Here is a 27,216-nt window from a genome sequence, read left to right as displayed (position 1 = left end):
AAAGGAACTACTCAAGGCTTCCTACAAAAATGTTTACCAGTATGTCCTGCTATATTATAGGACGCAGCAATTAACAGTCAAATGCATTTATTATTCTCGATATCTTTTTACCCCAACATGTACAGGTTGATCAATACTATTTTGGGTGTCTCAGTTTAGAAAAGAATGACAGTTTCCTTTGGCATTACAGTCTGCATTTTGGCTGGTCCTAATGAAGACAAATTCTTCTCAATCAGAATTGTTCTGTTTGTTAAGTAAGACAGATGGCACACTCACTGTATTGGTAACGATTCTGAGATTTTAAGTGTATTTGGGATATACTGGCTTGTGTTCCCTGGCTAAAACATGATAGATATTGCAAATGGAAGAGAACTCAGGTCCTGTCTTAGCAGAATTTTTGTGACATGTACACAGTTCTGAAGGACCTACGGAAAGACAGGTTTTAGACACATTCAGACAAATCTGTAAAACATGGTCCAGCAGACATGCCTTGGCAGAAAATCAAACACACACTTCCAGATCCCTGCCAGAACTGTGTGTTGAGCCTGTGCCATCAATAGGGGTGTAGCACTCATTCCTGTTCTTCCCACCTGGTTCTGAGGGCAGCACTGGGTTCAGCTGAAGGCTTTTATTTGAGGTATATCCAGCCCCAGAAACACTAAAGAAGGGGTTTTCTCCAGTTGCCATTTCTTGTTGACTTTGTCTTAACACTTGGATCATACTCAGTTTCAGGGAAGGTTAACCAAAGTTTAGGGTGTGTTTTCTCCAAAGTCAGTGAGGTCTTTAAATTAACCAGCTGGAAAGCAGGTGGATGTACCACAAGACCCTTGTCACCTGAAAATATTAGACTACTTTCACTGTATTTATTAACATCCCCAATATGTTCATATTGGTAAGCTACATAGATTTTAGGAGGGAAAGAATCAAGACAAGATCTCTTCTGGCTCTCACCTGCTCAGACTTGAAAATACACGATAGAAGAGAAGACTGAAAATTCAGGACCTGAATGTTGTTTAGATCAGTTGAAGATTTCTTAGGGTACCTGTGGAGGAACTTTGTGGGCATCTGTTCAGCCTCTGGTGCAGAGGTAGAGAAATACAGGTCAGAAGGAACAGCCTTCCTGGCTGTCCCACCAATTAAATGTTTAAGTGAGGAAAGTGCAAAACCACAAACAGACTCAAAACCCTCATGATGTTTCTGCTCAATGTTGAGGCACATAGGCTCTGTAGAGAGATGAGTCTCTCTGGGGCATACAAATCTACACAGCACTTTATACTGTAATTAAGATGAAAGAAACAAAGTGTTCTGTTAAAAAGACTGCCAGCTCTCCAGAGAATATAGCTTTGTGTATCACTTTATGCTAGTGGTGACAGAATAGAAAACAAAATACCACAGTTACATACATGTTCTTTGTCTAGAAGTATTTACAAATAACTTTACAAATTTTTACACACATTTTTTCAGTTTTGCTTGTTTACTTTTAAATTAAGAGAAAAATTAGTCCCCAGAGGCTTCTAAGGCTTCAGTTGGTGCCTTGTACTGTACATTCATGCTTGGCTTGTTCCTGGGAGAAGGGAGGAAAGGAGTTTAAAAATGTGCAAATCACAGACATCTAAACAGCCCTGGGTGTAAGGGTTCCTAGAGTTGGACATCCATTGAGCAGTCATCCTACTTCTCTTCAAATCAGAGACAGCTACTTGAGATGGACTTGGAGTAAAAGAGATTAGGAAAGGAGAAGTCATATATGAATTGCAATAATCAGGTGAGTACATTAGTGCTTGAACATCTGGGTAAGAAGAGTCATACATCAATCCCTACTGCATTTAGCAGTTCAAACAATGCGAGGAGTGGACATTGTGAATTCTAAAGACAGCATCGAAATGATCTCTTGATCACTGTTGGGGTTTGACTCTTGCTGTGTATTCTAGAGTCAAAATTACTGTTTACTGACAGAGTCTTGACCAGGCACAGTATGATCCTCTCAGTCAAAAAATACTGAACTTTTGAGAAAGATGCGCACCCTCCTCCTAGTTTTTACAGGTTGTTTTGTTTTCATGCCTCAACACTAAACATTGTAAAAATACTGAAATTAAAAAAGAAAAAAATTTACAATTTACAAGTGTCCATATAAGTAAATTATTTAAAAATTCAAGATCATCTACAAGGATCTACGAAATAACAACGTTGATAATGACACTGAGCCTGTGGGAAGAACAATCCACATGCCGTGAGGAACAGATGTGGTGCGTTTCTTCCGGAATGATGATTCACAAGGTTGGTCTTTTTTTTCCTAAAATCTGTTTCTTCAGCTACAGCAGCAGAAGTCTTGAGTCCATGTTCATTACTTACTTCGACCTAAAAAGCAAGATATAAGAATTACTCAGAAATGAAAATTATTTTATTTATCTTCTAATTTATAAGCTGTAAATTCATAGAAGTTGAGAGGTTAGCAACTAGTGAACAAGTGGATAAATCTCACATGGTCAATAATTTCATCAGCTGTGAGACTCAACTATATGGTCAAGAATGAAAGGCTGGGTACAAAGCAGTAGCTTTGTGCTATGCATGCCACAAAAGCAATAAACATTTGGGATAAGTCCCATAGCTGGTAAAGCATATCTGAGGCTCATACAATAGATGATATTATATTGATATCTATTATATATGATATATATTATATATATAATATGATACTATATATAAACACTTGTTCGTTTTAGCATAATATATTTCAATATTCTGAGACATATTTGCACCCAGTTATAAAATTCTGATGTGACCTGATCATAAACATGAGCATTTGAAGTGGACTCACACTATTTATAGTCCTCATCACAGTGACACCTCTGCTGAATCTGTGTATTCTCACATCACTCCCTGTAACCATTTTCACTTGTGTAATCTTGGAAAATCTATGTTGGTCTTTTGGAGCAATTTGAAGATGGGTAAAGTCTCAGGAGAAGACACAAACAGGACAGGATCACACAGATGTGTCATGGAGTGGTGACCTCTCCACTGGCACCGTTTCTCATACAGTGGACCAATTTCACAAGCACAAATTAGTATAGTTTTAAAAAGGTTAGGGACATCCCTAACTGGAATTAGGGATTCTGTGTCTGTCCAGATAGAGTTGCTGAAAGATGTAGTAGTTTTATTTTATTTTATTATTATTACTACTATTACAATTATAATTAAAATTTTCATTATTATATTAGTACATTGTTCTTATTATAGCATGATTATGATATAATTATTAACCTCTATTATAACATAATTATTATTAATAATAATAATCTCTAATGCAAGCCAAAATGTAGCTTCTTATTTTTTCCTGCTAGCCACCATGCTCCTCTCTTTTCCACATATCAGTGCATTAAGCATTTCTAAATATTTCTGAATGACCTGGCTGTTGATACTGTGATTCAAACAGGCACAGCAGTTTTCTTTACAGTCCATATGCTTAGTCCCAAATGACACAGCACCATGATATTTTTTCTACTTCCCCTGTTGTTTTCTGCCTCAACACATCTTAATTGAAACTCCATGGCTGAGGGCAAAGATCCTGCTTCTCCTTGCCCCAGAGCCTAATGGAGTTACAGGCAGAACAAAGAGCAAACGGGCAAGCCATGATCATTCGTATTTGGATTAAAAATTGTTCCCCATGAGAACAAGTTCAAATTTAACTTCTCTTCAGAGGTGAGAAGGATAACACATCTTAGTCTTGCTAATCATTAATAATTACAGTAGCACTAAGCAGACATTATACTGAATGTGAGCACTTGATAAAAGCAGACTGTCTTCTGCATAGCATGGATGGGACCACAGAGCCTTGTACTTTCAATGGGCTGTGTTTAGTTAATTTTTGAATGAAATAAGAAAAATAAAAGGGATGATAAAAAGTGAAACACAGCCAAGCTTTCATCTATAAAGTCACATTTGTAAAGGCTTTTTGTGTATTTTTACAAGCATTATTCATGTTCACTTCTAAGAGAATTCTAACTCTCAGAAATGGAGTTTTGCACAGCCTAGACACCAGAAGTCACTTTTTGGAGATAGTAAGAATTTTCAGACTGTATATAATTGATACATATAGCAATAAACTTATCAAAAGAAGTCAAGAAGGCTAATGTGCTGCAGAGAGAAAAGCATCTGCAAAGTTCTGGCACAATCCACTGACCACATTATTTCCAGCAATTTGGTTTTTAACTCAGACTTTGATCACTGACATAATTTCCCTCCCAGCTTAGATAAAGGTCCTCTATATCTTTCAGTACATACAAGAAAAACATCAATTAGAAAGGAAACCCAATATAATTTCTGTCCCAGTTATATACTCCTTGAAGCAATAAAGAGGCCAGAGAGGCCCTCCCAACAGTACAAGGATATGCATTCATCGGAAATGGAAAGATTACTCTTATTCTCCAGTATTGTAAGATCACCAACAACCTCCAAATCCCTTGAGCTATTTATTGAAAATCTTCTATCAAGAAGAAATTATCAGATGCTGTGACTCTTCTACTGCAAAACAAATGCATATATTTTGCAGGAATGTATTTGTAAATATTTAATGGATATTTATTTTATTCTCTTCTTTAATTATAGTAGGTTTGCTAAGAAAGTACTAAACCTTTATGCACTAGATGCTTAAAGCTAGTCTGAATGCAGGTTTAGAGATTAAAATCTTTTATGGAGAGGTGTAAATGTTGCAGATGTGGCCTTCTTGCTCCTAAATATCAATTTAACTTTTTAGTCTAGCAGCTTATTCAGAAGGTTCAAATCCTCATTTTGCAGTCATCTTTCTCACAGAAAATGCAGCAAAATAGATAAAGTCATAAAGTTCAGGTGTCAAGTTCTAACCCCAAAAAATTTTTAGCAATTGTCCATTTTAAATTAAAACTCCTAGCACGTGCCACATGCATACACCAGGAAAAACCTTCAACCCATTCTAATTCTGTTAACTGATAAGTAAAATAGAGTCATTAAATCAGTTTCAGTCAATTAGCTCTGTGTGTGTTTCATGCTGCATTTAAGAGGCATGAAAGGCCCAAAGGTAAATTTAAAGACAGAGAGCAACATCACAACAAGTTCCAGTCATAAAGAATTTCCAAATTACAAATTCTGGTTTACCAAAAATACTTTTAAACACCATCTACTTGAGGTTATATAAGCTTCTGCCAAAATACATATACTAGTAATGTTACCCCATATCCTAATTTTTTCCAGATAAAAAGAATAGATATGCATTCAACCTTATTCATAAGGTAGAAAAGCAGGAAGAGTCTATGAAAATGATTTTTATTGTTCAAGCAAATAAGTGATGACAAAGAGATAATTAATTTCGAGTGAAATTCTACAGATAGATTTTAAGTAGTTTTTCAGCAAAACTTTTTCTTTAAGTAGGTGGACAAATGTAAAAACTACTGCTTTTCTATAAATGGGTTAATCTCATTAAGGTTTCTGCAGCCACAGAATCTCTACACCAGCTCTTTGCTTGCTAAAAATTCAGCAAGGAATCAATTCCATCCTTCAGTGAGAGCCTCTCCTTGCGTTAAGATGAGGCACGACGTGGCAGACGTGGTGATATCTCCTAATCCTCGCTTTAGCAGATATGCCATCAATGACAAAGTGCCCTTACTCGAATGTGTTACGTGGATTAATTTTTAATTAAGATCTAATTAAAATATAATTAAATTATCAGTAATCTGATGCCCAAATTATTTTAGGAGAAGGTTAGCTTTCAGTTCAGTTCAGTTAGAAGGATTAATGTGGTCCGTGGGACCAGAACCTTACCTACAGGCTTTACAGGCTTTAACTCAACATGTTCCTGGGGGGGCTGTCGGTAGGAGTATGTGTCAAGTCCACCTATGAAATCAACTGAAAATACAACAGTTCCAGAAATGAACAAATGGAAATGAAAATATGTCAACTGAAAAAGAAATGTGGACAAATTATGTTAAAAAAACCCAAAAAAATGTTCATGCACAAGTTTGCATACAAGAAATAAACCAAGTAGATAAAGATGCTGTGGAAACTGCTTACAGAAGATTCCATGCTCTGTCTTCCTTGGGGTCTGTTTAGCCCCATGCCTGGAAAGACAGGCAGCAGTTGGATGAGCAGACATACACACTCCTGCCAGTGTGTGTGCAAAATGAAATTTCATGGATGTGCAGAGCATGTAAAGAGAAAACACTATGGGGTAAAATAACAGATTCTCTTTAGGGAAATATCAGTGTGTATATGTACATATATATATATATATGTACATATATATATATATTTAAAATTTAATAATTCCCTTAAAACTCCATGTTTAGAAATTTAGGCAATGGAAACATTTTAGCTTGTGAACCTAATTTCACATGAACTCTTCAGGCTCAATGGACTTGTAGAAAAACCAAAGGCATGAGAGTTGAGTTAAGAATAAACAAGTGATGACTAAATATGAAAAAGTAGCAGCATCTTCTCTGGATGAACTTGTGGGGTCAGGACACCTTTTCAGAATCCTTCCACTTTCTATGTCAGAAATAATGTGCTTTTGAGAGGTTTTTAGTTCCTTCTATGGTGGTAGTGATTTTTTAAAAAGGACATTTTACTCTGAGTCTTGTATTTTGTTATTTGGGTAAGATTTTAAGCAGTTCCAAGAGGCCACAATTTCATGCTATCTTAGAAATCTTAAAAGCAGGTTTGTGGAAAAGACTATTTGATTGATTTCAAAGGGCCTTTTGCAGACATGTCCAGAGCTGACAAATCCACAGTACAGGAGGATTCTTTAGTCGCATGGAAAGCAACCTCCTTCACTTGTTATATAAGTGTTTACCCAGAGTGAGGCGATGGGAAAATGAAGCTTAGAGATTGACAGACTAATGAAATTCCCACTGAAATCTGTGGAAATGCTCCTGTTGATTTCAGTTTGCTTCTCCTCCTGAGTCCAAAAATGGCTGAAAACTGAACTTGATGATACTGAACTGAACTTCAATCATAGAGCATCATTGCTTCACCAAGACTGTTCTCTTAAAACTGTCTGAGCAGGACATAATGTTCTGAAGAGCTTGCCCAGCCTGAGTGCCTGCCCCAGCCTATCTGCATCTCTTCTTTCCATTGTATTTCTTTCATATGCTGCACCTCTCCTTCTGAATGTTGTCACTAAATGCCGTCACATGCATCAAAATTTACTTCAGCACTAGCGGGATCAAATCCTGACAAATAGCTGCAGATGAACTGTTGTAAAAGATGATTTTTAAACCACGGAATCACAGAATGGTTTGGGTTGGAAAAGACCTTAAAGATCATCTAGTTCCAGCCCCTCTGCCACAGACAGGAATACCTTTTACTAGAGCAGGCTACTTATCCAACCTGGCCTTGAACACTTCCAGGGCTGGGGCATCCAACTTCTCTGGGCAATCTGCTTCCGTGTCTCCTCAGTTTCACAATAAAGAATTTCTTCCTAAAATCTAATCTAAACCTACTCTCTTACAGTTTGAAGCCATTCCTCATCATCCAGTCACTACATGCTCTTATAAAAAGTCCCTCTCCATCTTTCTTTTAGACTCCCTTCAGGTACTGGAAGGCCACAATTAGGTCACTCTGAAGCCTTCTCCAGGCTGAACAATTCCAATTCTCTCAGGCTTTCCTTATAGGAGAGGTGATCCATCCTTCTAATCTACTTGGTGTCCCTCCTCTGGATGTACTTTAACAGATCCATCTCCTTCATTTAGTGGGAACTTCAGAGGTAAATGTTAGATGTCTAGTACAATACATATTTACTGAATAATTTTTTAGAATAAATCACGTCCACAGTGATTTTCATTTATTTGGTTGGGGTTTTTTTAGGTTTTTTGATTATGCACTTTAGTATTCCCCAATTTCTAGTGATCTGGAGGTTGTTTGGTTTTTTTTTTTTTTTTTTTTTGGTTTTTTTTTTTTAAATTGAGCACATGTTAAGACAAGGAGCTAAAAGAATGTTTTTGAGGCAATTCACCACTTCAGAACCACACATCATTCCTCTCAGCAATCACAAGCATTATCTGCAATTGTAAGCAGGGAGAGAATTTAAAGTAACTAGCCTTTCTACCAACAAATCTTTTTGAGCAAGAAATGAAGTTGAGATGTATTAATGATTGACAACATAGACGTGTCTTTGCTCTGACAAAGAAAATATATTTAATAGCACCATCCAGCAATTGTTGAGATGAGCTGCTCAAACCTGTTTAGCTGAGGCTTTCTCTTTTGCAATTGAAGACACCTTATGCAGTATTAAAGCTGAAGTTCACCTTAAAATTTATGTGAAGCTCATTCACAAGACAAGAAGCTGTTCCAATGGAAAGTGCCATTTTTCATCATGCCCTCTATTTTACGGCTTATACCTCTTTAATATGAAGATTTGTCATCAATTATTTGAATTATAAGTTACTTCTAATTTTAAAAATTAATTTTGATTTTACCTGGTATTTTCATCTCTTATAATTAGCAGTCTTCCAGGACAAAGACCACAAGTGGCCATTAAACATAGAAAACTGAATTTTTATTTTCATCGGAGGCAAAGACATTATGATGTACATTTCAGTGTAAGCAGGGATTAAATATCTTAAAACTTTATCTTGAATCAACTTTTGGATGCATACATACCTTTGGATGCATACATGCATAATTGGCCAACAGTAAATGACAGCAAATTTATGTAGATTTTCCAAGAGGAAAATATTGGTTTAGGGATGATATAAAATAATTAGGTTTTTTTATTTCTGCCTGATTAATGGATTATGGATAATTTCTGCCATGGATTTACAGGGCTACATTAAATAGCTTCAGAAAGTTGCATAAGCCTGGGAGAAAGTTCAATTAAAAAAACATGTTCTATACAGTTCTATAGTACTATGCTTTAAATTTAAAACAAAACCCAAACCAAAGCAACAACCACAACTTGTCAGCAGTAGGGACATTCAGTCACTAAATAACAAACACCCCACGTAGTGCAGTTATAAACTACAGTCATACAGAGGGAAACTTAAAGTCCTAGGGAGAGGATTTTTTAGCATCCCAGAGATAATAGCAGGTTACAGCAGAAGCTGGTTATTTTATCTGCACCTGGCTGCAAAACATGATCCCTATTCCCAGGGAATTGCTCTCTCCTTGTGTCACCTCAGTTTTGTGGTCATGCTGGATGCTTAATGACCAGTGTGAAATGTTCCTTTAGAGTTCACTACCTGCTGTGCTTGGAAGTGCAAATCTGTGCTGGCTGCCCACGGCAGGCAGTCCATTAAAGTGATGTTCATTCATTCACGGGCCGTATCAGAGCAACGCTTGTCATAATCTGCCTGAGTGAGAAAAGTGCAGTATGCTGCTGGCTGAAGAAAGTGCATCCGCTGTCATCAGTAATTTTGAGGGTTATTCTTTTCTAGACAGATGACATTTCGGGTTGCCTTACTACTATTTATCCAGTGCATTCACCCATATGCAAGTTTAAATTTGCTTTCCTTTGAAGTTAGCGTAAAAGAATCAGAGCTCAGAAAAAACCAATCCTTTCTCCTTTTCCACCCTCTCATCTGGAATTCAGCTTCTCTGGCAATATCCCATTGACCTGCTGGCAGGCCCTGTGCACACAGCTGCCAGAGCTTGTCAGCTCATTGGTATATTACTAATTTCTTATTTCAAAGTTGGAAAATTCTTAGTATGTCTGGAGGTGGAGGGTATGAACCGAGCAGCAATATGGCAACAGGACAACTCTTAGGAGCTCCTGCACTCTCTCAGCCTGGAATATCTTATATTCTATTCATGTTTGCCTCCCTATTTCATAAATGGGGGTAAGCCCCAAAGCTGATGGCTTGAATAGTTGGCATCTCCAGCTATCCCCTTTCCAAGAGAGAGGCAGACTACCAGGTGTTCAAACTTGTGTTTTCATGGACAGAAGATTTTCTTAACCTCTGGGGTTCCAAATACTATTATTTTGCACTGAACTATTTTCCTTGTACTGAGATTTTTTATTAAATGGCAATATATCAATGCAATTATACTTATTAAGAAAAGCCACGCAACTGAGGAGCGTGTAACCAGCAGAAAAGAACAAAAATCAATTAGGAACAGGAAGCAAAACTGGGGGATTGATGATAAGTCACTGCTACATGCATGAAGTCCAAAGTTCAGACTTTCCAATGTTTGTGCTTGTAGTTACATAAACTTTCCAGATAAGTATGTTTTTTTCCTGAAAAAACTGCTTTGTCAGTTGCCTTCCCTCCTCAAGAGATCCACTGTCCTTACACCCTTCACTGCACAAGCCAGACTGACCCAGCTATCTGTCTGGAGCCAGATTTTCCCCATTTTCCCCATTTCCCCATTTTCCCCTCTTCATACTAAACCTAAGTCTCAAGCCATGTTCCATTGCAGGATCACAGGAATGGCTTCTCACTTATGTAGAGGATTAAAGGAGGGAACATGTGTGCAGGACGATTAAGAAAGTGAGAAGAAGAGACATCAGTAATCATTTGTGGCACTCTGATTGCTGCTCTGTCTTTATAAAGTACTGGCAGATGGTAATCAGGTTAAAACAGGATAAAGTGGTAGAAAATTACTAAGAGACACACTTTTACTTAAGTTTTTATTACTGGAAGCTAGAAGGGGAATATTTCAATGTTCCACAGTAATTATTATGATATTTGCACCAGATTTTCTTCTTAGTCTCCACCAGTGGGATAGATCATAATTTTAAAAACTGCTCTACCTTGTAACATGTAAGCACCACAGTTCTCTACAGGGCTGCACTGAAAGAAGGATCCTCTCAGAAGCTGCCTTAGAAAGAGCACTGGCATGGAAATTTTATCTATGTTCTTCACTACTGAACTTTCTCCTCATTTTACTAATGATGTGACATCCAAGATATCATTTACTCTCCAAGGAGGAAGCATGAAGAAGATCCACTATGTTAGGAAGTGAAAATTGCTCAAACCCTCTTAACCTAGACCTCCCCATTCATTCCAAATCTGAAAGTATCTTCCAAAAATCTCTGTGCCATAATTTTGAAAGATATTTACAGCCACACCATCCCATTACTGACACTAAGTGGAAGGCTGCCTGATTATGGTGTTTTGTTGGTTTTTTTCCCCCTAAAAGTGGGTATTTTTCAGTCACTTTCATGTCATTAAGGACTCCTGCCCACTACTTGGTAAAAGCCCCTAGAAAAGTATGGTTGTCACACATAAGGCATGTAGGAAAATATTTACTATCAAGTAATATTCACTACAAGCTTATTATTACTAACTCAGTATCCAAAATAATATATATATATATATATATATATATATATATATATATATATATATATATATATACTTTACACTGCAGGTATGTATAAATTGTTTCCTTTAGGCTTTAGAAAACATTATTTTTTCCTGACAGGGTACTATTTGCCAACCCACATTCAAAGTTTAGCTTGATGAGGAGTAGTTTTCAATTCTGTTTTAAAATGTTATACTGTACTCTCTCTAAATACTTATCAGCTTGGGCATCAACCATCCCGTACATCTCAGCATAGATGATTTACGCTATTTTTCAGCAATGCAATTCTAACTAAGTATGCCTGATTATATATTTTTTTCCTTTATAGGTCTCTATATTTTTCTGTTTCTCATTTTAATGAAAATGCTAACATCCTAGTGAGAATAGTAATACATGGAAGTTGTACTTAAAAACATTTCAAACAGATAAAGCTGTTTTGTTTTGTTTTGTTTTGTTTTGTTTTGTTTTGTTTTTCTGAGGCTTGTATTTAAAGGTGCTATTGCTAGTTCTAGTCTGAGATTTCAAATAGAGTAAAGGCTAGCTTTCTTTCTGCATATGACCAAAGTAAATTGTAAACAGTTCTAATTAAATTCTAGGTAATTTTTAATACAGTGAGAAAATTAGAGATGTAAAATTGGTAAAAATTAGTCTTCACTAATTAATTATTTTCCCCTTTCTGGTACCCTTTTTGATCTATTCCCTTTTGGTGCATAATGTTCTCTGATTCTTCTTTAAGTTACTATACTGTCTATGTATAAATTAAGCCTGCAAAGGAAAAATAAACCATGCATAAAAAATATTAAATGCCCAGAAACTACATCTATCAATTACATTCACACAATATTGGGAGAGAAACAAGCCATTGAGTTCTATCCACTCTATCCACTAAAAGGGCAACTCAAATAGTGCCAAGACTATTGTACAGAAGGCTGTTACAGCTTCAGTCACACCTCCAGGCACGTGATCGTCACAATAAATGTGTCCAAGTTGACTTCAAAAGAGACACAACTCTGAATCTGTTTTTTGAAGTTATGCTTTGATCTTTTTTTGGTATTTCAATTCAGGATTCTACGCTATGTATTAGTGTGCCTTTATATTACTGCTGAGTTTGAAGCCATAAATGACAGCGTTCTTTCAAACATGTTCAGTGCAGATCTCAGACCAATTGGAATTGATCTATTCCACTCACAGTTCATTGCTAGGTTGCAGGTTAGTTGTTTTGTTCTTTCAAGTTGTTAGTTTTTTTGGTTTTTTTCCTATCAGTTGAATCCCACAGGGCACTGTTCCTGGCCTGACTTTATTTGTATCCATAGAATTTCTTTTAGGTTCAGTTATTTGTCAGTATGATCCAATTATTTATTTTTGAGTCAACACTGAAATATTTATACCTGCTTCATTATAATACACCCAAGAATACCACAGATGCTTTTTCTAACCTTAACTACAAGCCACTGATATTTTAGTGTGAGAAATGAATGTTCCCTATTTTTAAAATTAATGCTGAACCTGTTCAACCCTAATGAATAATTAAAGAAAAAATTCCTAGAGAAAAAGTATTTGCAAGATCAAATACATGACATTTTTGAACATGTGACATTTGGAGGAAAGGATTTCTATGTATTGAAGAAAGTTCACATCATCCATTCACAACAGAACATTAATTTTATTTTTAAAAATAGGTTGCAGGACTGGAGGGATTTTTCTTATCACTGAGTGATTCTGGATTTTCCCAGCTTCCCACTTTCCTAGGGATGAAAGACTGCTTCTGAAACTTGCTACTATCATCCTCTATGACATGACATTTACTTCATGTGTTTGTATCTTTTCTCATGAAAAAGTGAAGTGAACCAGGGGCCTTCAGGAGAGTGTCTGTGTTCATGGCACAGCACAGGGTGTAAGCCAGAGAAGGAAGGAGCTGCCAACCTGCTCCTCAAGCAGAGACTGCAGTGGGAGCAGCAAACCAGGCAGGCCTTAAGAGAAGATGGAAAGAACTTGGCAAGCCAAGCAGAACACCTGCAAATCAAGAAGCCAGAGACTTGGCTGAGACTCAATTGGTCCTCCAACTACATAGACATAGAAAACAATGAAGGAAATGCTATATGCCTTTCATTTCTGTTCTGTAAGATGCAGTAACTTGGAGTATTTCCATTTTAAAAGCATGCTAGTTTATACTGCAATTAATTCTGCCTTTTATGAGTTTTGTGTTGCAGTATTTTGCGAAGTTTTCTATAAAGGCAATCATGCACATCCACTTCAAGGGTCTGGCTGACTAAAGCTCTGTTACATTCAGCCCATGTTGCAGTTTTTCTTTGCTTTATAACTCTTTTATTCACTTTAAAATCTGCTTAACATGCCTGCCACTTAATGTCTTTTGCTGCCATCAGGGAAGTCTCCTTCTTTCCTGGCCCTTCATTTATGAGTAGCTGACTTTTCTGGGATCCAGGTAAAGAACTACCATCTTTACCTCAATAGATTTGATATCTTGAACTTGTTACAGATGCTAAAACTTGTACTTCCAGAGAGGTCAGCCTGAGAGGCCAGTTGTCAGCTTTTTCAAAAGAGTACTGATCTGATGCTATTTTCCACTTTATCACATCAAACCCATTAACACTATTTAACATTTTTTCCATTTCAGATGGGGCCGCTTCCATTTCCTCATCCTCCTTTTCATTTATCATCCTCCTTTGCCCTGATGACTACTGTTGTAATAAAAAAGCCATGACTCCATTTTCTTCATGCAGGAAAAGCCCCATCTTTGTTGTATAGGTCATATTTTATAGAATTATCAGAAGACATTGTGTCAGATCTTATTGATCTTATTGGTTAACATACATTCACACTTAGTTCATAGGTCAGTACATGGTATTTTGCATATCTATCAAAATTCTGTGTTTTTAGTTAGTTTAGATATTTTCTCTACTGATTCTCATGAGACATTTTTTTTTACAGGTGCACTTATTTTTCACCCTAGGAATAGATTGTTGAGTTAACAAACTCTTATTGCCAAGACTGTTTTCACAGGGAAACTTGCAAACTACTTAGCTGCACTTAGAAGTGACAGGCCAGCTATTAATTTAGCAGAGCGAGGCCTTATTTTATAAGGCCTTTCTTTTATAATTTATCTTCCTGTCTGTGACAGACTACGAGTGACATTCTGAGTAGAAATCCTGCTTCAGCACATGACATTTGCTCCTCAGTGTGGGGTATTGCATACACTCCCCACCCTGTATCTACACTGCACTCACAGCTGCACTTCCCTTAGGGGTGGTCTGCTTCAATCCTTGAGGTGGCAGACCCCAAAGTTTTCTACCACAAACCTCCCAGGGTTTTAGTGTCTTTAGATCCAAACTACCTTTTTTCCTCTGCTAAGCAGGCGATATTTCCTCTAGCATTGATGGAGCCCTCCTCTCATCCCAGCAGAAGCCTGTGATCCTACTGTGCATTCTCTGAATCAAAGTCTACAGATAGCAAATGGAAGTGGATAAATCCCTTCAGTGATCTCCAGAGTCTCAATATCTTCCTTTTAGGTTTTTATCTCTGTGAATGAGTACAAATCAACAAGCTCTAATCTTTTGTTCCTTCTTGCCTTTAGTTTTTCAAGATGAGGAAACCAGCAAAATAATCTTTTGTTTATCCAGTATCATGTGAGTCTTTTCCAGTCCCAGTAAATGCACTATCAAGTTCTTCTATGGTTCCCTCATTGCACCCCAGAATGTATGGCCATCAAGCATTTTAGAGCCATTGTGGCTATATCTGCTGAGTTTACTACCTAATCACATCCAAGTGCATCCATGAGTAGCCATTTGCCTCTGTGAGTGTTTCTCTGCAAATGAGGAAATCTACTGCTCCTCATATTTTTATTGCTTTTTTTCCTGCTCTATCTCCACATTCAAGTCAACTTTCTCATCTCTTAATATTGCTTTTAGTATCATAATCTCTGTTACCAACTCAGATTAGCTCCTTAACACCCCAAAACGTAAAATGACTACTTTTTATGCTTTAAAAATAGAGCTGAGAAGGTCAAGTATTATAAAGTGGGAGCTTACAATAACCAGTGGTCTTCTCATATATAATGGAGTGAAAAAAGAAATATCACATGTGTAAGCAAATATGATGGCTAGGAAAATGGTTTTCTCATTGTTAGAAAGTGGCATCATTTCATATTAGGAGAAAGATAAATGTCTGGAGTAGAGTCTGTAACAGGATTAACACTCACTTTGAAGCCACCACTGAATCAATCTACTAATGAAAAAGAATGATAATGCAATACTGCCCTCAATCATTTAAAAAAAACTCTCCCTGAAGAAAGGTGAAGTAAAAATACACTTTTCAGAAAACCTTATAACTCTAAAATTTCAGTCCTCCAAAAAACACATTTTCATTGTTAAGGAGGAAAAGACAATGAGTAGAAATCAACGCCAAGGCATAAGAGCCATCACATAAATGGTGAGTCACACAGTTTAATTAATTAATCGTTTAATTTTGCTGTGTCTAGTCTGTGATATTGAGAAAAACAGAGATGAACTGAGATTAAATTTCTGCTAGCAAAACCAACTGTGTATTTACTGATTCAAGGCAAAAGAATGTCAAATGAAGTTTGAAGTGAGTCCAGCTATGATCCAAATCACAGAGCACTGGTAAGGGAAACACTTGTTATGATACAGAGTTAATAAAGCACATCAGCAGTACTGACTAAATGCAATAAATATAATGTAGCATTTTTGAAAAACAGCTTTCTAGGAGCAGGCAATATATTTATTTGACCAACTGGCCCAGCTGGAAAACCATAACAGCTATATCTCTTGATTTATTAAGACAGCACCTCTTGCTATAAATCTTGCTTATCTTATATACTGAAACCATTAAGGCTGTTGAAATAACACAACTAGAAAATCTAAAAAGCACAAAATATAGACAACAAGTCAAAGTTTAAAACAGGAGGAATTAAAAAAAGTTACTTTATGAAAGGTTGAAGTTGTGATGACATCAGAAACACAGTAAGGAGAGCTAAAGAAGAGGTAAGAATTTTGCAGGATAAAAAAAAGTGTTTACCAACCATCACCTAAATTATTTTCAGTATTTTAACCACAGATCATTCTGAGTTGGAAGGCACACACAAGAATCATTGGGTTCAGCTCTTAAGTGAATGGCCCGCACAGCGATCAAACATACAACCTTGGTGTTAATCAGCTCCATGCTCTGACTAACTGACCCAATAATTTCTCCTTTCTCTTGTTCTGTGACTGTGGTCTAAGAAATTATTGTGATACTTTATTGGCAAGGGTCTTCTCTTGCTTTGATCTTATCAATAATCATTGTTTATCCCTTTCTCTTCTAAACAAAACTGACAATTTTTCTTGGTGGATCATGCTGCTTGCCTTTAGATTTATGAGATTCGGACCTGAGATTTTCAAAGATGTGTAAAGTGGTGGATTGTTAAATCTTATTCAATTGTTTTCATTTTTGCCACATTTTAAGAAAGTATCCATTACCAAATAAAATTATCTTCAAAATTTACCTCACTATGACCTGAAATTCATGGCTTGGTTCAATGTACTTCACTGACTTCACTGACTGCTGGTTAGCCATCTCTTTTTTAATTGATAGTACCCACTTTTCTAGGTAGTTTGAATATCCTCTAAGGCTATAATGCATTATTACATATATTGGAAGCCATTAGATAAAAAGGGACCCATATTGTATGATTTTTGTCATGGATACTCAAAACAAGGAACGAGCTGCTTTGACTTTTCTACTGCTGTATTTCAAAGCTTAACACAACTAGAATTGTGAACAAATCTTATCTTCAGGAAAAATCACTGGCAGTCTCTCAACTCAGGTGGCCTGCATGGATCTGTTTTACTTTTGAGGCTATTATCTGTTAAGAAGAAGGGAGGACTTTTCTTTCTTCTGAGAAGAAGCCTCACCATCTCTCTTGCAGGCCAGGCATGGGCATAAAGGAAAAGGCACTGAGAACTCTGACCACCAAAATGCTAATTCATCTGCAAGTCTGTTGGGTCTGTCAAACAGGTGGAGTTACAAATCATATCAGGAAAGTCGTGGGTACAGTTGTCTCAGTGTACAGCTGTCCTAACTGTTAATTGCTCACTGAATTCCCAGATTCCTTTTCAGCATAAAATGAAGACAGTTTACAGCCCAGTGTAGAGCCTGACTAATCCTGTGCCCCCCTTGGCTCAGCACTCCCTTCATTACAGGGGCACATCATTCACTCCAGGCTGATGCTTCCCACGCCAACAGCAGCAGTTATTCCCAGACAGAGCTCTTAGACACAATTGGCTGACTGGGAAATTACCACTCAGGCAGCAGCAATAAGGAAATGGATGTTAGTTAAGCTGAGATCCAAAAATTTGGATAACCTATCTGCACGACAGTTAAGATTTGGGAGAGATGGTGTTTACACAGAAGAGTGAGAGTCTGAAAAGTTTCTTTTTAAACTCCACAAACTAAAACAGACACAAGGCTTCTGCCATTCGGAAATGAAGAAGTAAGAGGATTGCTACTGGAAGTGGAAAATGGATTTGTAAAGAGGTTTCATTTTAATGGAGCAGCTGGATGAAAGGTACAGACAGGAATGGGCACCACTTAGGCCTGTATGTGATGCTGAGTGGAAAGCTCAAGAGAGCAACGCTGGATGCTGGAGTAAGATTGATTTAACAATAGATGCAATTTAAGTGAAAAGGCTAAGGTGCTGGCAGCTGGGGGTTGGGATAGCATCCATTTAAAGACGGATTTAATTTCAACAGAAAGGCCAAGGAGGTGGAAGGTGGAGACTGAAACAAAATCAATATTAAGTTAGGTTAATAGAAACTAGAATCAAATGAGCCAGTTAAAAAAAAGGGCATACTGGGTGTTTGGGAATAAGAAAGCAATGAATGGATCTAAGAACTATTGAGGAACCCTCATTAAATGATATAATCCCTAAAATCAGAATTATTATTCCATTTTAATAAGAATATTATTAATTAGAGTAGTAAATAAAAAATCTTAAAGGAATGTATTATCTCCAGTTTAAAGAAAACTGAATAGTTATAAGTATATTCCTACTTAAAGATAATTCTCTTCTATCACAAAAGCACAGACTTCTTAGGGTTGGAAGTGACCTCTGAAGATTGTGAAGTCTAAACTCCCTGCTAAAGCAGGTTCACATACAGCAGGTAAGTATTGATGAATAATTACAGAAAGAGACTACACAGCCTCTCTGGGCAGCCTGTTCCAGTGCCCCGCCTCCGTCAAAGTAAAGACTTTTTTTTCTTCATATGCAGGTGGAGCTGCCGTGTTTGAGTTTGTACCCACTACCCCATGTCCTGTCACTGGGGACCACCGAGAAGAGTCTGGCCCCATCCTCTTGACACCCACTCTTGAGATATCTCTATGCACTGATAAGTTCTCCTTTCATTCATCTCTTCTCCAGACTGAAAAGACCTGACCACCTCCCTCAGCCTGCTGGCAATGTCCTTCCTAATGCAGCCCAGGACACACCTTTGGCCTCTTGGCCACCAGGGCACTGCTGGCTCATGGACAGATGTTGTCCACCAGCACCCCCAGGTCCTTCTCTGCAGAGCAGCTTTCCAGCAGGTCAGCCCTCAGCCTGTGCTGGTGCAGGGGGTTTCTATTTCCCAGGTGCAGGACCCTGAATTTGCCTTTGTTAAATTTGTACACAGTTGCGCAAATGTGTGAATGTGTATGTGTATACATATATATATATTTTTATATGTGATATGGCATATAATATTCATAGAATCACTGAATCATAGCATAATTTGGTTTAGAAGAAATCTTTAAAGGCCATCTAGTCCAATCCTCCTGCACTGAGCAGGAACATCTTCATCTAGATCAGACTGCTGGCCTTCAGTTTTGTTTCTAGTGATGAGGCACCTGGAAATTCTCTGCACAACCTTTTCCAGTGTTTCACCACCCTCATTGTAAAAAATTCTATCATATATCTAGTCTGAATGTTCTGAATCAATGGTGGAAATGCTTAACATTAATTGTATTTGAAACACAGAAATTGATCAGTTAGTAGTAAATTACTCTTTACTTATCTAGTCTGGAAATTCAAAGTTAAGGAGAGTCTGTACATCCCTCTGATTGAACCAAAATATGTATCTATTCAACTACATACCCATGCATATGGATATACATACCCACCTACACACATATACACATATATATAGATGTACGTATCAAAACAGGTAAAATTGTCTCATGATGACATAATACCATTGTGACACATATCTCTGTTCAGAAAACTGTGTTAGTACTTTCTGAAAGTAGTACATAAAATTTATTTTGCTTTCCTTACAGATATTTCTAAATACTTTACCTGTGCTCCTGAAATCTTGTTTAAATGACTGCATATAATATATGTGCATATTTCTACAGTCAGAATCCAAAACTGTGGATGGAAGTTAATGATTGCAGCTCTGCACCTTTTGGTAGCTGAATGCTCACACAATTCATTGCTAAAACAGATTTTTAAAAAATATTAAATTTTACTCTCCTGAACTCTTCCTCAACTTTTTACCAAAAAAAAAAGTTATTGGAGAACTTAATCTTGATCAAAATTACCAAGTGTCATTTCAATGTGTGAAGCAGCCAAGTTGGGATTTCCTCACTCACAAAAAGAACATTTCAAAACTGTACTGTGACTTAATCATGACTGCTGTGACCTACTAATATTCTGGAGAATATCCAATAATATTATGTTTGCTAAAGTGATTGAGGAGATTTTTTTCTGCTGAATTTCAGGAAGAAATTTCTGACTTGTGCTTAAGGGAGGAATTGTGGGAATGCACTGGAGGTACTCTTACTATTTGAGTGATTTACCCCCTTCCTTAATGGAAAATCAATGAGCTGCTGGTTTGCATGCAGGTGTATTGACTATTATTTCCACACCTATTCAAGCAACCCAACATTAAGAAATTAATTCTTTACCACTTTAGTGGTTTAGAAACTCAAGGGGGATTTCCTCAAGTTATCTGAGTCACACCTTAGAATATAGTATGTTCAACCAATGAAAAATTGGAATTAGCTTACACCTCATTTAGATGATGCCATTTCCTCACGCTTTGTCTGCACCCTTGCTGGACAACCTTACATGTGGGATCACACATGAAATGTGGTACTTTCAAGCAGGTAACTGCTGCTGCTGCTAGAAATACTCCACAGTTAAGACTTTCCTTTCAGTACACTTTGCACCATCTATTATTTAAAGACAATCTCTTAGAACAGTGTTCTGCAACAGTCAATGGAGAATACAACTGGAAATGAAGACCATTTTGTACATTTTGCTGGGGGAATGTAAAGCATGAGCATTTTATTTTAGATTTTGCTTTCCTGTGAGAGATTACTCACCCGTGGTTTTTAAGCAGAAAAAATAAAGGGGAATCATGTCTTTGCTGCAATTTTTTGTCAATAGCCTATCTAGAATCAAGATTTTTTTCCCTAGTATTTGGATTTATATTGTTTAATTGCTTTTATTTTCCACCACCTCAGAGATTTTACTCTTGGTTTTGTGCATTATATCTATGCACATGTTTCCATAGGAACTAGAATAAATTCTTAGACAATGTATGATAACTGAAGGAAAAAAAAAATTGAAATAGCATGTAGATTTTATTTAAATAGTGTAAATCCCTGCAGTATTTCTTGCTTTATTAAATACTTCAGAATTCATTGTGTTAGTTTAGTGTAGGAATGAGCATGCATTTTCAGGTAATTCACGCACTAGGGCTAGTGATAAATAGAGGGGACATCAATAGGACTGTAGGACCATACAATGTTGTTAAACCATAAAGTCTTGTTAGAACAGAGTTTTATCCTTTATATTTCCACTACAGGAGAAAGTGAAGTCAGGTATAAATAGGGTAATAAGAAGATGAGTCTGCATCTAATCAACAAACTCCAGCTGGACCAACCACCAGAGTCCACAGAAACTGCAACTTGACATTTGTCTCCATTGAATGTCTGGTGGGGTTGTCCTGGGCCACAGCTGAACTGAGGAAGCCCCCTGGATATGCTGGTGACATTTCTGGTCACACCACAGCCTCTCCTTCAGTTCATGTTGGGCATCTGCACAATGATGCCAGAGGCTGCTAGCAGGGAATGAGCCACCCTGAAATGTGGGCAGCACCTCAGTGCAAGGAGCAGCAGGAACCACCTGTGGCATTGGCTGGGCTCCCTGGCTTTCCAGATGTCACAGACCACCTTTCAGGACAAGTATGTTGGAAACTTCATCTCTGCAAGAGGCCACTTTTTATTTTTAAAAAAATGTTCAGTTGAATTACAGAATACACCTGGTTATGAAGCCACTACTATTCTATGCCTAGCAATATGTGTACCTGGCAAAAATACTTGCTTCTCTTTTTTTTCCAGAACAGGTGAATCAAAATTCTGGGGTTTTGGGTTTCTTTTCCAGATGAACAAAAAGATGGAAACTGCTTTCAAGCCTTCAAAAAATACTGGTAGTCACTCCAATTTTCCAGAATTGCTAAAGTCAGGAGGATGCTGTCAACATGGCTGCTTATAGTGCTGTTTCACTGCCAAGCAGTAAAATTTATTATAATTTTAAATGTCTGTGTCAAGCATACTCATCCACTGCTCAGGAACAACACATTTTCTTTCAAGTCATTATGGTTTAAAGGTGACAGTGGTGTGTGCTAAAGCCCAGCGATGATCTGTGCTGCTGTTCGACAACTTTTGTTAAGTCCTCTTCAAGGAGATAATTTAGGACAATTATTGACTGGGGATGTTTGATTCTTGTATTGCCCAACAGAAGAGTAGTGCAGATTCTCCTTCTTGGTGGTTCTTGATATTAAACATTTTATCGCAAAAAATTCTTTTCTCAGAATTTTGATGGATTCAACTGCATGTACAATTGCAATTAATGTAAAGATAGTAGTGGGTTCCCAAAAACTCCTTAGTTAAGGGAACCTGGATACTTATATATAAAGGTAATTGGATATTTTTAATATTAGCTATTGCTAGCTAGTTGTTCATTCACTTTGCAAAAAAAAAAAAAGAAGCATATTTATAGGAAATTTATCATTGCTGGACCTGCTGTGTATCTATAAATATTAAATTAAATGTGATATAAAATTATTTTTCTCTTGTTTGATTACTGACAACAGATGCTCAATGGTGTGTATGAATGTAATGCCATATGTCAGATAAGGCAATGCAGCAGTTTTTCAGAGGAAGTAATAATGTATCTTGCTTTACTTAATATCTTTCTAATGATAGCATATGGAGGGTCATATTGGTACCACAATACAGGGAAACTCGTAATTTGTAAAAACAAATTCATCTTCCTCTATGTTCTGAAAGTACAGCTGAGCTGTGAACACAACAAGCATAGATAGCAGACAAAAAATAATCAATTTTTTTGTTTATTAATTTTGTTCTTGTGCTTTCATTTAGGGGATAAATCTTCATGGTGAATGGAAACCCTTTTCTTTATTTTTTGCCCACGCACAAAAGAGGTTTAAGTTTCATTAGATTGGCCTGTTAGCCTTTCGGTCTCATTTGTACAAAAATGCTGAAATCACAACTGTAGTTTTGTGGCAAACCTTCCCTCTGATTTCACCGCTGTTTCTTTATGCAATTTGTTTACAAATCAGTTTCCACTCCACAAAATCCAGCACAATACAGAACTATCACTTCTGACATGTGTCAGTGTCACATTTATATACTAGTGTTTAGCAGTAGTAGCGCTAACAACTGTTTCTCAAAAAAGTCCAGAAACTATTTAGAAATTTAATCAGGATGTTTAGCAATGTATTTTGCCTAGTCTCCAGACACCACTGAATTAAAATAGTAACTCTGTCAAGGTGGAAATCAGTTTCCGAGTTCATTTTTAGGAGAAAATGATTCACAAACAGGATAGTGACAGGCTTTTATGATTACAGATTTCACATATTCTACCTCTTCAAAAGGGCTTATAGAGATTGATAGATCTACAAAGAAAGAAATGAAAAAATGAAGGGAAGAGATATAAATAGACTTTTTCATTAGGATGAATGATGGAAGGTAATAACCCCACTACCATAGTATGCCTTTAACATGTCCCTTTTTTTTTTCATTCCTTTTGACCTGCTACCATCTTCCTTCTAAGTAAAAGTTAACTACAGTATGAAATGTAGGTAGGTTGAGCAATAGCTGGAAATAAATGTTTCCTCAAGCATTATTACTGTTCAGAAAAGTGTCTATCAGCTGAAATGTCAGGCTCCAAATCCATTTAAGCACTGCATAGAGGCTAAAAAGGCAGCTATTATTAATTTTTAAGTCTGCTTGATGGGTTTTAGACCAAGAACTGGGGTTAACTCAATGCACTAAATATTGCAGAGTATATTTAATTAGGGAGGCTTTGACACTCAGATGGCTGAGGATTTATTCTGTGCAAATTACTGCTTAAAATATGATGGAATAGCTGCATCTACCTAAGAAAAAGATCTGCTGCATCATATAAAAATGCATAAAATTGGACTTTGTTGCAGGTTTTTGGATTTCTATCCCAATGTAAACACTGTCTACTTTCAAACTGTTTTGAAGCACCACTGTGTTTACATCTGGAATAATTTTTTGTTCATTATGCTGCAAGTTAGCAATGTGAATTTCTCCAGAATAAGTCCTGTTCTTCTCAGCTAATTGTCAAAACAAACCATTTCCTTACTGTGCCTTAAACAGATGTTTCTTTATTGAAAACATATCTGTGGGATTTCTATGAAGGGGTTAACACCTGTCTATAATGTTTTTATTTATAAGCATAGAGGGCTCTAAAACATAAATGGGCACTAAGACACAAAGTCAGATATTAAAGGGCTGTTTATTTGGCTTTTGATCCAATTCAGAATCTTAGAAGGCAATAAAAAAGTAGCAAGTCAGAAATTATTTCTTTCCAATGGCTGTGAAATCTCCGAGCTGCATCTATTCCACTTTGCTCCTGTTTTTCTGTCCTTTGTGCACTGCTCTGGCCCCTGCCCCTGGTCATTCTCTGCTAACAAAGAAAACCTATGCACACAGGAGTATAGATGATCAAATGTAAAGATACGAGTGAGATGGGAAATTTGCCCATTCCTAGCAAAGGACATTACAGCATATTTTCCAAGACAAGTGAGGTGATTTTCACTTTTAACAGAAGAACAAATTGTCATTGACAGTTCTGAAAGACAAGCAGAAATTAAATGCAGACCCCTGAGTCAGCTGAGGAGAATGGGAGCTGGGTTAGCTCTACATACTGGATCACCTTAGCATTTGATCTATTTTATGGGTTGATAAATATGTTATCTGTTCTCCATTCCCAGTCAGCAAAACTTCCATCTGTATTGTATGGCTGGAAACCCTCAAAAGACAATTAGGTGATCTCACCATCAGAGGCAAATGAAGCAGCCCCCATCTTTTCTGACACAGATATGTTTTCAAAGTGAACAAGGTTCTTAACTTGGAAAAAACCCTCTCATGAGGCCTTGAATGTGTAAGCCACATATGGTCTGTTGTACATGACTGCAGTTTCCTTGAACATGGAAAGTTTCCTGGGAGTTTTGTATTTCACACATGCTAGAACAGGCTGTGTGAATCACACTATAAAGGGTTAAACAAAGCCAACAGTAATATAACATGATTTTGTAAAAAATGGAAGAGGCTGTCTTCCCAGGTACCGATGCATCTTTGCTTGCACATGGGTGTGCATGTGCACACACGACTTTTATCCTTCAAAGCACTGCATTTGTGTCTTCCTCATCAGCCTGCAGGCCTCCCCTAAGGCCTGATGTAGCCCCCTGTTCCAGGCATTTAGTAACTGTCCCATAAACAAAGTTTCCAACTATCCCTATGAAGTCCTGGATACTACTCTGACTCATCAGAGCCACATGGACAGGAGCAGTGTCAGGATTTCACAGACCAAAGGCTGTGTGTATGCATCCCAAGCCATACAGCCACTGTGCTGCTGTGCCATCTGCTGATGCCCTGTGTTACCAGCTCCTGCCTAATTGGCAGCTTCCTGCTTTCCCAGGAAGCATTTTCTGAGCTTTTTCTCCTCAAGCCCTACATTTTATTTATGTTTCTTCTCCAAGTATTCATATTTCTCCTTTACAGCATCCATCTTTATCCAGGCTCTTTTTGCCTTTCCACAGTACAATATGTGCACACCATGCTTATCCCCTACCACTCAATTTTATCTGAGGATCTCTTTGACATATTTTCTTCCTAATAAAGACCTTTAAATGAAAGTGTTAAAATAGATTTGATACTAATGTGTGTTGCATTATGATGAAGAACTGAACATTGTACCATTTGTAGCAATGGAAAAATATTTTGTTTATAGTCCTTCACACTGTTTTCAATGAAACAATCTGCATTTCTAACATAGACATGAATTACTTGAATTATGTTTTCAGTAAGGTTTTCCAGGTATTATCAAATGCCTTCCTAGAAACTAAATTTCTCCTATGATATTCACCCACTAGACCTATTCTGTGAAGAAACAGAACAACTATGTAAAGATTTATGAATAAAAGTTAATAAATACTTAGTTGCATGTTATTTATGCTATAACCATAAAATGCTATTGACATTAGTTCTTTTTTCCCCTAGAGAGAGCTATTTTACTGTTTACCTCCTTATAAATGAGAGGAAGTAATTTAAATGGTCACACATTGTCCCTTTTTGTATTTGTTCTTATATTTGCTCCTCTGCTCATCCAATATTTTTCCATTCTCCCTACTGCTTTTACCAATGGCTATCTCGGTCATGTGGGCATGGTGACATCCTCAGGCAATTCTCATAACCACTTTTCACACAGCATCCTACCGGAATGTTCAGCATATTCAGATTTTTCCAATAGACTCTTAATGACTTCCTGAGAAATACTTTCTTAAGGTGTGCACATTTTCAAAATTTTGGAACAACATGAGTATGTATATGAGGATTTCATTGACAAAAGCAAGTTAAGAATATGGGAATATTTTAAATGCATGGTCTAAGTGCCTGTAAGCATAGATCAGGTTTACTTAATTATTGATCAGAGTGATACTGCACTTGGTCTGTCCTCTCCATTAATTTTACTGCTGATAAAGATGTCATTTTGAAAAACAGATTAAGAGGCTTCGGGAGCTTTAATTCAAATGTAAATGTACATCCACAATGACATACATATCTATATGTATGCAACATGGATCACATAATTTTCCTCACTGTGACTGGCTCATGTAAAAGGCTCACAAATCCCTATGAAGAAGTTCAGAAATTCCAATCCCACCTCGATAAGTTGTTAGTACCTAAATAAGTATGTCTTTAAGCATAATTGGTTGTATACATGAATGCCAGATTCTGCCATTTTTCAAACTTTGTTCTTTGCCTTGGTAGTTCAATACAAGACTAAGTTTCAGCCCAGGTACCTTGGCTCCAGAGATGGTGAGGTGTGTATCAGTACTTACAGCTGTCCTCCTCCTCCATGAAAATACTGATCACGTAACAGGCGTACACAAATCCAATCAGCTGTGTGAAAAAAGAGGAAAAACCATCATTAGAACACACTGAACAATTACAAATCTGTTACTACAATGATATATACAGGTATCACAGCTAAATTTTATATATATTTATTTCTATTTGCCGAATTTACAAATTTCAGTGCAAACAGCTAGATTAATTTCCTCTCTTTTTCTCATGTTGCTTATCTTATATTTTATATATAAATATGCATTTTATAGTTTAAAATATTTTCCTAGTCTCACTGGGATCAGTATTGATGAATGCTGCTATTGAGTAATACTGGTGGAAAACATTTTGTATCCTGATATTCAGCTATTGTTTACATTTCTTTGTTCTTCAATACCTCTGCTCTCACATGCCTTTTCCCACATGAATATGGGCCCCTATGTACTCCATATGATTATTAAAATGCCAAAATATTTATTGACTGCTACAGAA

The 27,216-nt window shown here is 36.9% G+C and overlaps 1 protein-coding gene across 4 annotated transcripts in view; it reads right to left on the bottom strand.

Annotated features, from left to right (window-relative positions):
• Positions 1–1,340: 1,340 nt before the first annotated feature.
• The window catches only part of NKAIN3 (sodium/potassium transporting ATPase interacting 3), a 333,546-nt gene continuing 307,670 nt past the window's right edge, over positions 1,341–27,216 (bottom strand). Inside the window, exons 5-7 of one of the 4 annotated variants that reach the window (XR_010347042.1) lie at positions 26,682–26,781; positions 5,791–5,874; positions 1,341–2,355 (exon numbers count right to left, since the gene is read on the bottom strand). Coding sequence is in view for 3 of the 4 variants with exons in the window: in XM_064387416.1 (XP_064243486.1) it covers positions 2,342–2,355; positions 5,791–5,874; positions 26,721–26,781 (159 nt within the window). In the remaining variant the exon portion in view is untranslated. The remainder of the gene's footprint in view (positions 2,356–5,790; positions 5,875–26,681; positions 26,782–27,216) is intronic. The other 3 variants (XM_064387416.1, XM_064387428.1, XM_064387424.1) reach the window with 3 other exon arrangements.

The sequence above is a fragment of the Passer domesticus genome, chromosome 1, assembly GCF_036417665.1.
Source record: "Passer domesticus isolate bPasDom1 chromosome 1, bPasDom1.hap1, whole genome shotgun sequence".
Classification (NCBI taxonomy): Eukaryota; Metazoa; Chordata; class Aves; order Passeriformes; family Passeridae; genus Passer; species Passer domesticus.
Note: the sequence above shows the minus strand (reverse complement) of the source record. Positions and strands in the feature narration are given on the sequence as shown.